Source organism: Siphateles boraxobius, unplaced genomic scaffold (genome assembly GCF_051911475.1).
Source record: "Siphateles boraxobius isolate OS27281-9 unplaced genomic scaffold, OSU_SipBor_1 16, whole genome shotgun sequence".
NCBI lineage: Eukaryota > Metazoa > Chordata > Actinopteri > Cypriniformes > Leuciscidae > Siphateles > Siphateles boraxobius.
In genome coordinates this window covers 10,315,694-10,328,091 of record NW_027508766.1, presented here as the reverse complement: position 1 = coordinate 10,328,091, position 12,398 = coordinate 10,315,694, and the positions used below count along the sequence as shown (strand labels likewise).

The 12,398-nt window shown below is 39.7% G+C and overlaps 1 protein-coding gene and 1 long non-coding RNA gene across 6 annotated transcripts in view; one reads left to right on the top strand and one right to left on the bottom strand.

Moving 5' to 3' along the window:
* Window positions 1-12,398, bottom strand: part of adamts3 (ADAM metallopeptidase with thrombospondin type 1 motif, 3) — a 178,006-nt gene that overhangs the window by 33,710 nt on the left and 131,898 nt on the right. For 3 of the 5 annotated variants that reach the window (XM_077231554.1, XM_077231556.1, XM_077231558.1), the window contains 3 exons: window positions 11,241-11,324; window positions 10,721-10,801; window positions 6,079-6,242 (listed from right to left, as the gene is read on the bottom strand). In XM_077231554.1, the coding sequence (XP_077087669.1) occupies window positions 6,079-6,242; window positions 10,721-10,801; window positions 11,241-11,324 (329 nt within the window). The remainder of the gene's footprint in view (window positions 1-6,078; window positions 6,243-10,720; window positions 10,802-11,240; window positions 11,325-12,398) is intronic. The other 2 variants (XM_077231555.1, XM_077231557.1) reach the window with 1 other exon arrangement.
* The window catches only part of LOC143739237 (uncharacterized), a 109,808-nt gene that overhangs the window by 42,056 nt on the left and 55,354 nt on the right, over window positions 1-12,398 (top strand). The window lies entirely within an intron of this gene.

Sequence of the window (12,398 nt, the reverse complement as noted above, 5' to 3'; positions counted from 1 at the left end):
CGGAAAATACGGTAAGTTAAGATTTGCTGCAAAATTTCGTTTAAATAATTCGACTGCAAAGCCCGCTTTCCAGCTTCAAAGACTTTCCATCTATTCGCCAACACACCACGTGATTGGCAGCCCAAACATCTATCCACGAGGAGATCGAGCACTAGGCAGTCAACGAACCCGGGAAACACCCTTTTACGCCGACAAAAGGAATTCCCAAAGAAACACACAGACAAACGCAAGTATACCTCCAGACTCTTAGCTGAACTGGTGCATTGAGATAAACGTGAATAACCCGCCTAAGAAACGATAGAAGGGTTAAATTAATGATTCATGGTTCGTTTAGGTCATGTCTTGTAAGTGCATATAGAAACTTGGGAATTCATCATCTCACTCTTAAAACTCATTATTTCCTCACTCTCTTTCTTTTCTACAACTCGTATGAATGCATGTGTATTCATTTTAACGCAACTCCTAAACCGTTGGCACTATCAAAACCATTCAAATTGCCCCTGACAGTAGACAGCATGCACTTTTCGGCAATATACGGCTTATTGTGGTAAGTTCATGATTTCCGTCAGCAAATAACAGTAGCTATCTAGCAGAGCGGGAACGGAGTTGAACGGAGAGATACGAAGCATGGCAGGCTAGAGTGTTTAGGATTGCATAAAATAATAAAAGAGACGAGCAAATACATGGCAAATGAAGTGGTAGACAGCAGAAGAGGGGATTGGGATGATTTTTGATTAAACTTGTGAGGCGGGTGGCCGTTACTCTTTCACGCATCTTAGCATGTGGTGTGTGCATGTGCATGTGTGCGTGCCTATGTATGAAAAAAAAGTTTCCTAAATGAAAACTGTAATTTGTTGAAAGCCATTTTTCTTCTGGAAAAAAGATGACACCTTGCACATGAAGATAGCACATTGTTTTAGAATTTTACAGTCGAAAAAAATAAATATGTGAAAAACGCCTATTTTAGCTTCAGGTTCTAAAGGGTTAAGAGAGAGAGTGGCCTATTCTCAACTCTACTTGCAAAAAGACAAAGCAGTTGAACCATGAAGCTCTAACGGACGGAGGCCTCAGCATGATGACTCTCGCATGAGAGGAAGCCTACAACAGCATTATGGGACTGCTAAACTCATAATCACTCTGTCGACACTCTAGAGAGCGGAGGCTCCGGAAGAAAACTCTCTGTGATGATAGGAAGCCTTTCCACGCCCCTAGACCCACAGGGCCTTTTTTTAATTTTATTTTTTAGGGAACGGCCTATCTACGTTCTAATTAACCAGAGGAGGCTACTTTTATATTTTAGAGTGCCAGCTACTCTTGTTAAAAACACTGTGAGGGGACAGGGGGCTGTTTCTCATTATAATCAATTTTCTTTTCATTGTTTCACTGCTCCTAGTGAGAGGAGGGTCACACGTGGCGAGAGACAGGCCAGGGCCCCCATGTTGTCTGGGTGTGGACTCGGACCGGTGCGGTATAAATTATCTAAATGTATAAATTATCTAAATGCGCGCCCTCGCCTCTCTGAACCTTCCGACCACCGCCTCAATGGAGGTCCCGAAAAGTTCAGAGGGCAAGACTGGAGCATAGAGGAGAAAGGAATTCTCCCTGATGCTGGCCAAATTCACCCACAGATGTATCTCTGTGGCCACCATAGCCGCCGTCAATCGGCCGACCGCGGCGGCAGTCTGTTTGGTGGCCCGGAGAGCGATATCTGTGGTGCGGCGCAACTCAGCGGGGTTAGATCCTGACCCTGGTCCAAGTCCCTCAGCAGATCAGTCTGGTACGACGGCAACACAGCCACCATGTGCAGTGCAGCACCAGCCTGACCCGCCGCAGCGTATGCCCTGCCATTTAGACGTGAGGTGGTTTTCAGAGGTCTAGATGGTAGGGCTGGAGCTCTCAGTGTCGATGTCTCCCCCATTTGAAAGATAGCTCGTAAATGTCTCTTCAATGGGAGGCATCGATACGTACCCGTGCTCTCGCATTCCCTCCACATTGACATAATGTATGGGTTCTTCCATGCCTCCTCACCTCAGCATGGAGGTCGGGAAGGAATGGAAGGCTCCTGGGAGCTGGAGCTGGTGGATTATGGCCAGTGAGAAAGTGCTCATCAAGTCTTCTACGAGCGACTTCCCCTCTGGCATGCTGCCATGGCAACTCAAGCCTGGCGGTGGCACGTTCCATAACCTCCACCAGCTCAGCATACCCGGGGCTGGGCGGGTTCAGGCATTTCAGAATCTTCACCCGCGTCAGATTCCTGCTGCTCATCCTGGCTCTAAGCCAGCAGAGCACTGGCAACTGGACCAGAGGATGCATCAGACAGCTGCATCCTCGCCCAGCAGCTCACCATCGTCAGCCGCCAGATAGCGTGAGAGATTAATTGCTCTCTCAAACTTGTCGGCGAGCTCCATCTGAGATCCCCACAATCTCAGTCTCCTCTCCGCCTCAGCGCGAGCAGGACCGGAACCGCGGGGTACAGATGACTGTCCCTCGAGCGGAGCGTTCTGACAGAAAAATTCTCATAGTTTGGGCACCCAGCCCCATCATAGAATGCTCCTCAACCAAACAAAATATGCATAGGTCGTGAGCGTCACCGGATGTAAGATATCTTTTACACGGGTCGGCACATTTTTCTAAAATGCTTGTCTATTGCCATGATTGATTTTTTCACTTCACAGTACCAGCAAAAAAGTCCCTGAAGACGAAAAGAGTCTTCCTGTCCGTCCTCTTGTACTGCCTGGTCGCACTAGCAGGTGATGTCAAGGCTGTCGCAGGCCAATACGATTGCCGTGATTATCCAGTACTCCAGTCATCAGTCATGCTCTGGCATTCCCCAATAGCGGCATTTGGACGCAGTGCGAGTTCCCTTTCGAAAGTGAACTAATCGAAGCAGATAGGAATGATAACTTTGAAAACTGGCTGCAGCGAGTTTTGGCCATAGTGCTTTAAGTCTGTTTGTTGAAATATGGTAACATTTTTCTAACCTAAGTTATTAAATATTTAACTTTTAAAAAGCAGTTTTGTTTAACTATAGAAGCTGTATAATTGTTGAGTTGTCATTCTTTTTTGCACTTTTTCACTCACATACACATGTACAGGTTGTTTTAACTCTTGCCTATATTTTTGTGCATTCTTGGGTGTTCTTGCTTATTAATTAATATTCACTTTTTGATTATTACTGTTACCTTTGTTGTAACTAGTGATTCTGGGTTGTGATTTTAACTTTCAATGTATTTTGGGTTTATTTTAAGCCATCAATATAGTAATGTTAATCAACAGTTGAGTTGAATAAAACAACCCAGCATGTAGGGGGAAACATTTAACACAACCAGTTGGGTAAAAACAGCCCAGCACTGAGAGTAGATACAGTATAAGTGCATTAAAATTTAAATATTTTTTGCCATTTATTCCTTGTCCAAGGTGCATAATTGGAAAAAGAAGTTTCTGTCAGAACCCGGGGTACATTAAAAAGCAAACAGCTTTTTAAGCAACTGGTAACTCCCCGAGCTAAAAAAAAAAGAATGCTAAAGAGGTAGGATGGAAGTTTACCATGTATAACTTTAAAGATAAAGATATATCAATGCCATTTTCTATGTGTAGTAAATGATGCCCAACCCACCAAATAATAAAGGAGCGCAATTATGAGTAAGATACTTAACATTTGTAATAAAATGCAGAGATGCATGCTACACTGAATCAAGGTTATGTAAAATAGAGGTAGCAGCATGCATATACAATATATCACCATAATCAACCACAAGCAAAAAAGCTTCTACAAGTTTTTATTTCCTGGCATTTAAAGTGAAACAAGTTAGCAAAATAAACATTCAATGAAAGCTTATCATCTATCCATATACCCTAGTACTTGTATGAGGACACCCTTTCAATGGATTTACCATTTGACGTTAAAAGGCTAGCAACATAAAGCATCTGTGAGCGAGCTTCTGTTTTTGTTTCTTTTCTTTTTTTTTCTGTGCATTCAAAATAAATTTAAAACTTAACAGAGCAGTCTGTAATGAATTAAATACAATCTGGTGCTCTTGTACTGCCTGCACTATGGAGGGAGCATACAAATAACAGAGTCACCAGCCGAAGAGCTGAAGCACTCTTCCTGTGATCTATCATATCTAGGAACAGCAGCTAGGGCTGTCTCCATGGTAAGCTCTGTCCCTTCCACCCCGTAGGCATGGAGGACTAAGATTTTGGGCTTACTTGGGGCACTGGATAATTTAGGACTTCGCGAGAACAGTTGCTAAAAGGGCACGTTCAGCTTGCCAGCATCTGGATCTCCAACACTTATGGAAAGTGCCACAACCTCTGAACTTCTACAAGACCCCATTTGTCAGTCTTTCGACTTAACGTTGAATGTGACTGACTGATGGGGAACATCTTGGTTACTGTCGTAACTTTCGTTCACTGAGGGAGGGAACGGAGATGTTATGTTGTCCCTCTTGCCACAACCCTGAACCACCCTGCTGAATGGCCGGGATCCTGTCTCGCCCCCGAAGCAAAAACCTCAATGAGTGCCATCGTATATACCCATATGTACGGGGAGTGGCTGGGCATGCAAATTCCACTCACCAATTCCAATGGCCGTTTTACTAAAACTTAGCGGTGATTGGGTCTCCCGAGTGACACCCCATTTGTCAGTCTTTCGACATAACATCTCCATTCCCCCCATCAGGGAACAAGGGTTACGACAGTAACCAAGACATTCCTAGCTTATGGAAGGCCTGGATGGAACGGCCCAAAGGAGGTTTTCCGATCAGCGGTTGAAGGTCTCTGCGCATTACCGTCTTTCCGTGTGGCAAAGTAATTTGATTAAATGGAATACGTTTTCTCATAGGTATTAACTTGTTATTTCATCTGAATCCATAAATGAAAAAGGTTTTAATTATATCTCTACATCATTAAGTGTGCGCGAATGTCTGACTATTGTATTTAACTCTTTACTGAAAATAATTAGATTAGAATAAAATCAATTGTTTACAATTTATAATGTCAGGTAAATGTATCACGCCAGTTGCATAATCAGTTCAAAGATAATAGGTACAAAGATCAAATGCTCTAGAATAAAGAGAGCAGATGCAAGAGATTGACATTATAAAATACATATTCACGGGCTAGTCTGGGTTACAGAAAACGTGCCAAGCTCTAGTTGCATTTCATTATATAGACAGACCAAGGCAGAAACCTAATTTCAAATGTAAACATGAGTTCACAGTGGGAATTCACATTAATCACCGTGCCAGACTTACTGGTGGCAGAAGTTGATTTACATGGAACCATTTGCTAACAATGGGAATCTGAATTGAGGTTACACCTTCTGAGAGCATGAGACCATTTGCCTGGAAGACACACCCTCCTATGTATGTTAATTATTTCTGAACTCTTAAATACCTTATTACCTTTTGGTTTACTTTTTTGAGAATGAGACCTTTGTACCAGTCCCACTGAGACATTTCAAATGATATCAAACATGTGTGATACTGTAAGATAATTATTCACATTAAACTATATAGAATCTTGGGTGAATTTCCGGTAATCTCAGCATGATAGAAAGAGCGAACGGGGAAGGGGGTTTCAAGGGAAAAAGATGTAAATTAGGATTGCTTATGTCAGACTTGCGTCTAGAATGGTGCACAAGGGAGAAATTCAAATGTTTTTGCCCTCTTCCAGTTCTTCCAGTTTTTCTTACACTTATAGGGGTACCTTTAGGGCCACGCAAGGTGCTTGACTATGCTTCAGTTTTTGACATATTGGGAGTGAGAATGGGCTGGAAAAGGAGTTGCTAAGATTTTAAAATATATATATATATATATTAAAATTGTTTTTAGGGATGCCCCGGTAACATATATTCTAGCCAATAAGGATTTTTTTTATGGCCGTTAATAAAATGACTCAAAATAATTTTTTTGTAAAATAAAATCATTCATTTTAATGCTACAAGTAAATTTAAGGCATCACAACATTATAATGTACGGTATTAAAATGGATTTTAATTTTGAGATTTGATAAATAATAACTGTTAATAATCATATAACATTAAGTTTCAAATTAGATTATGGAAAGTGTATTTACCAGAACAACAATTGCATCATTTAGTGGACCATCAGTGTAGAGAGTCTCGACATCATCCTCGATGAGGTAGTCCCACTCCACTCCTATTTCAATGAAGCGCCGTGATCTCGCATCTTCTCCTTTGCCATTGAGAATGTAATGTCCTGTTGCTTGGTTCTTGATAGCTGCATTCAGAGATAATTGACAACTCTTCATAAGTTCAGGGATAAGAGGATAACAGAAGGATCTGAATTAAACTGAAAGATCTGTAAGCTATTGCATCAGCCATCAAAACAGACGTTTTGATGTACACATGTCAGGAAAATCACCATTGCTACCAGTCATCAAATGTCACTTGTGAAAAACCCTTTGATTTCCTACATGTTTAGTGTGATAAAATTGTGTTTATTTTTGCCAGAGGAAATATCCACAAATTGTTAACTTTAAAAAGGATAATTTCCCAAAGCATGAACATTTCTTCTGTGGAATTTAAAAACGTTTTGCTCCCCTATACAACAAAAATTAACAGTAACCAGGAGCTGTAAGCTCAGGAAAAAATAATAATAAATAAATAAAATAAATAAATAAACAATACAATAAATCATACAGTAGTTCATTTTAGTTCATAAACTAGTGTGGCTATATTACAAGCCAACGCAGAGATTTGTGTAAATAATACATTTAAATTAAGATTATTTACAAAATCTGAAAATCATGGTCACTACTAAGCTTGAAAATTATGCTTTTCCACCTGTGATTTTCACAACAACAAAAAAATGTCACTTTCTTTTTAAATCAAATTCTATTTTGTGTGAATTATGTCTTAAAATAAAGAAGGTTTATTTTCCCAGGCCATTTGATGACTGAAAAATAGACTGAATTGGTCAGAATCAATTTTAAAGTTAATCATAAAACTAATCAGAGCAAGCAAGAATGCCACTGATGGGAACTCACATATTATACATTACTTAATTCCTTGTTCACTGATGTATTCAATTATCATGCAAATACATGCTTTTTACCTTAATCACAAATCTAAACATTGGAGACAGAAATGGGTAATTTAAGGCACCATATACATTTTTATTATTATTTTTTATTTAAATGTACTTAATTGTTGGTTAGTATGTACAATACATAACTGGCTGCAATGCATCAGTTTAGCCAATTTTTTTTTTTCAGAACCCTGAGGCTTATGCTTAGACAGCTAACTCTGATTTATTAATTTAACAGACTGGTGAACAAAAAATTTCTGGAATCTTCCCGTTATCCAATTCTTCTGTTTGATGGAAATTGCTAAGATTTAGTATTCTGGCATGCAAAGGAATTTAAATATTGTAATCAGTTAAGTTAAATATAAATGACTGAAATTTGTATCAACTAACTATTAAGCACCCGTAAAGGAAAGTATTATTGATACAGAAACATTACCTTTGTAAGACCTCTTGGAAGGTTAACTGGGGCAGTAAAGATAGGCATTGAACTACTTACTTTATCTAAGTAATTAATATAAGGTTAGGTTTAATTAAAAGTTCAACTACCAAGGAGTAATATTTAAAGTAATATTTAAAGTAAAATATGTAAAGCGCTTTGGTGGGCATGTGTCTGTTGAAAGCGCTATATAAATGCAGTCCATTTACCATTATTTTATTATTATTATTATTTTCAGAAAATGACTGATCATTACCCTTATTTGTTGTTTAGGATTATGTGGATTACTTTGAAGCTGCCTAAAATTGGATTTTGGACCATCAAAAATGGACTACGGTGAGCCCAGTTTCTCTTCAGCTGAAGAAAGAATTGCATCTACATCTTTGATGGGCCGGAGTAAATAATCAAGAAATTTTAATTTGTGGGTGAACTACTCCTACTACACTTGTGAATTTGGCTTGCATTGCATTCAAGGTAAACATTTTGCCCTGGCTGTTGCTAGTGTCATTCTCTATTGTTTGAGCTACAGGAAGGTTCATGTTTTGTTCTACAACATTAATTTAGTTACATACTGTCACGAACGCCGGTGAAGATTCCCCTGTCGGCCACCGGAGTTCTCACTCTCCTGAATAATAACGTTAGCTTTGAACTACACTTCCCAATAACCCACATACAGGGACTGATTACTGCACACCTGATCCTCATCACCAGACTATTTATAACCTGCTTGTTCATACACACATTGCGAAGTCTTGTTTGCCCTGGCTGCATTTCTGAGCGTTATCTTATCATTGTATCGTCTATGTTTTGACCCTACCTTGGATTACTGACTACGACTCTTCTCTGCCTGCCATTGATCTCTGTTTCACCTGGACTTTCACTCCTATTGTTTGCTGCCAGCCCTGAACCACTGCCTATGTTTACCACGTTTGATATCCTGTCTCTGACCCACGCCTGTTTATACACTGAGCTTGCTATATTTAAATAAAACTGCACATGGATCCTACTCAGCCTGTGTCTGTGTTACAGAAGACTCCGCCACCTACAGATCCAACAGTTCTCATGCATCTGACCAGCGAGCTTTCTGCCCAAGCGACTCAACTGGCGACTTAGTTGTTGATGGTGAGTTGCCATCGTCGCCCCAGTCCCAACTACACTCCTGGACAGTCGTCGTCGGATGTTCTCTCGCTTCAGGAGCTGCTCGCAGGAGGGGGTCATGTTTTGACCCTGCCTTGGATTACCGACTACGACTCTTCTCTGCCTGCCATTGATCTCTGTTTCACCCGGACTTTCACTCCTATTGTTTGCTGCCAGCCCTGCACCACTGTCTGTTTTCACCACGTTTGATGTCCTGTCTCTGATATTGTTGTTCGCCCTGGTATTTCGACCCACGCCTGTTTGTACACTGAGCTTGCTATATTTAAATAAAACTGCACATGGATCCTACTCAGCCTGCGTCTGTGTTACACATACATTCTCAAATTCTTTAAAGGGGTGGTAAAACGCATTTTTTCAAAGGCTTGATTGTGTTTGTGGGGTGCACTGTAACATGTATTCATGCTATGTTTTTTAGAAATTGCATTATTATTCATACATTTTTCCTTTATTCTACACTGCTCTGCCCCTCCTTGTAAAAACGGTCTGATGGTTTCCTGGTTCTATGAAGCCATTCCCTCAAAACTACGCAATGGGCTCAGATTGGTTAGCTGGCCCAGTGTGTTATGATTCGCTAACCGTCTAGTGCACGTTTTCTGGAAATGCCACGCCCCATACCTTAACCGGTACTTTGTGCTTTGGTGTATTATAAACAATGGCGTCAATAAAACCAATCAACAATCTGTCGACAGAACTATTAACCCAAAACGAACACTAAACATCGGCTGCCAAATCAAACACAGAACCATGTTTAGCATCCCTGTAGATAAACAAGCATGCAGATAAACATAAAAGCTCTAATCAAAGAATAATTTACACTAATTCGAAGTTCGCTGTTGAGATTAAAAAAAAGTTTGTTAGGAGTTTGTCGGATAACGTTAAGTATGAATGAGCATTTAACAAAGTAGCAGAGCCAAACAGCCTTGTCATTTGTTTACTTCCTTGCTACAACGTACAATTAACAATACAAACTATTAGAGGAAAACACAACGACGAAAAATAAATCATACTTACAGGTTGTGGCCCGTAAACAAAAGCTTCTATTCTTAAAGTTGGAACTGCTCCATCTTTCAAGACAAGCCATTGTGTGAATCATGCATTGAATTCGCGAAGATTGTGAAAGCTTCCGTGTGCAGCACAGAGAGCGAGATTTGGGTCATAATTATGAGGGACAGAGTTAAAAATAAATTTTCTCCATTGATCCCTAACTCCCTCGTCCCTAAGAAGGCTGAACAAAGTGGACCTGCAATCCGGATGAAAATAACAGCAGCGTTTCGACGGCATTGCGACAACTCATCTCCAAAACAGCAATATAAAATGGCCTCGCCCCGCTTAAGTATTCTCGGAGGAGGGGTTTATGTAAATAATGGGATTTTCTGACGTCAGCAAACCCAGAGGAATGTCGTGCAGTCCAAAATCGGTCGTTTGCTGTAGTCCTAAGAAATTTAATTTTTTAAAAGCAAATATCTCCCTTTGCTTTGAACTTTGAGCGCTGTAACTTTGCAGATGTTGTTTATGCTCAAACAGCAACATTACACACTAGCTAAAGTTAGAAAAGTGAAATCGTGTTTTACCACCCGTTTAATAATGTTTGCTAAAAGTTGTCTGGCAAGCACACTATGGGGAGTTATAGTACAACTTCTGCATTAAAACAACAGAATGCTTTTAAAATTCATGTTTGAGCTTCTATATGCTGTGTAACAAAACATGAAAAATTATTATACTCGTAATTTAAAAACTGCTATTTTAAAAACCCATGCATTGTAAACTCCAGAAGGAACCCACGGCTTGAAATTGCTCATTCCCTTTCAGGGGTACAGGACTATGGTCCACCATGCCACAGAAAAAATTGTGGTGGACAGTGATTGTCTCTAAAATCTGCGAGTATAATTCTGTTTAATGCACTTCCAGGAAAATGCACATGCTGCTTTATATGAATACATTGGTCCGATGGAAAAGTATTAGAGTGACATGGATCCATTAAGCACATCTACCTGTACCACGCACAGAATACATGAGCATGCATTTAATCCTTTTGTTATTTATCCTGGGAAACATGAGGACAGATTTCACTTACCAAGAATTTGAGGAGAAGCCTCATGTTCTTGTATGATCACATGTCTAGCCCCCGGAGGAATGAGAAACATCTTTAGGTAACCTTTGCAACGGTGAAAAAAAGGCAAAGGAAAAGACAGCAGAAGCAATTAGTTAGCTAAGAAGTTCTACTACAGTTTGATCTTTGCAGAGGTGGGCATCTCATCACTGAGGCATTTCTGTTGTGCATCACTAAAGCTTTCAGATTTGAACAGTCTAGCAGGGTCATGAGAAGCCTATAAGGGAAAAATATCAAGACGTGACAGAAGGTTCCACTTCCATTCATTTCATACATTCATCCATGTGAATGTATGACATATCCTTCAGAAGCTCAAAAAACAATTTCAGGAAACCATGAACAATTGTTATGTATGGCTAATTAAGAAGGATACTGAATGGCAGAGCCTTGAGTCAGTTTGCAACACATCACACAAGAACACAAAAATACTAATGTTGCCTTCTCTATGAATGCCCATTCCTCTGCAAAGTATGATATCACTCACCCATCACATTTCTAGAATCCTCAGTTTCATTCAGATATACATTCCGAGCTCCTTTCGGCAGCAAGAAGGCTCCTCTTGTTTTCCCTTCAGAATCAGAATGATTTGTTACGTCATTTTGTCCTACACTCTTTGTCATTGACATGCTAAATGCCTCTAAACCAAAGCTAGACTTTGAAGCAGTCTCTAGCAGCATGATGCCTGTCTGAGACACCGGTGTGATGTAAAAAATTGGCCAGGAGTCTATTCATTGCAATGAATTATTAAGTCACTTAAGGCCGTGTCTGTTGGGAGGATTTATCATCAATTAATGTGGACAGGAAGACATCTGCAAGGAAAGAAGGTTGCTGCTGGGTAATCCTAATAGAGTCCAGATGAGGTTAGAGTGCAGGCCTAAAAGGAGCAGGAATAAAATAGGGTTGAGGAAGGAGAAAGAGAGATTAAAAAATGGACAGAAATAATGTTGGTGTGTTATGATGGTGGGGGAGGGATGCTGTACACTACAGAATGTATGAGTGAGGGTGAGAGAGAGAGCATATTTAGTAATCTTAGATTCACTTGATTTCATGTTATTTCCATTTTGTATATCCTATTTTGAAATTAGAAATATGTACATTTTTATTAAGCTCTTCAAAGACAGGTCACCCAAAATGAAAATAATGTCATCATTCATTGTTGCATCAAATCATCATGGAAGAAGATATTTTCAAGAATGTTGGGGTCCAAACAACTTACTGACTTAACTCCTGTAACAAACAAACAAAAAACCCTGGAGACATTTTTCAAAATATCTTCTTTTTGTTCTACAGAAAAAGAAACACAAGCATACAAGTTTGGAATGACAACAGGGAAAATGATTAAAATTTTGGGGTGAACTATGCCTCTAATGTAAGAGTAGTCTTCGATGGACATTTAAGTCAAGCCGAGTATGCACAGCACAACAAAACAATTTTATGCCAATCTTTTAAGGAAGATTCTGAGTTAAATTCATCTCAAGCTTATCTGTGGCATGCTGTCTGTCACTAAAGAAAATTATTTTAATCTGAAATGAAATTTAAAATACAAAGGAAAAATACTTGAACAGTAATGTACCTATAATGGAAACACCACAACCAAAAGTTTTAAATGATGCAGTCGCAGTACATAAGTCAGCATGACACT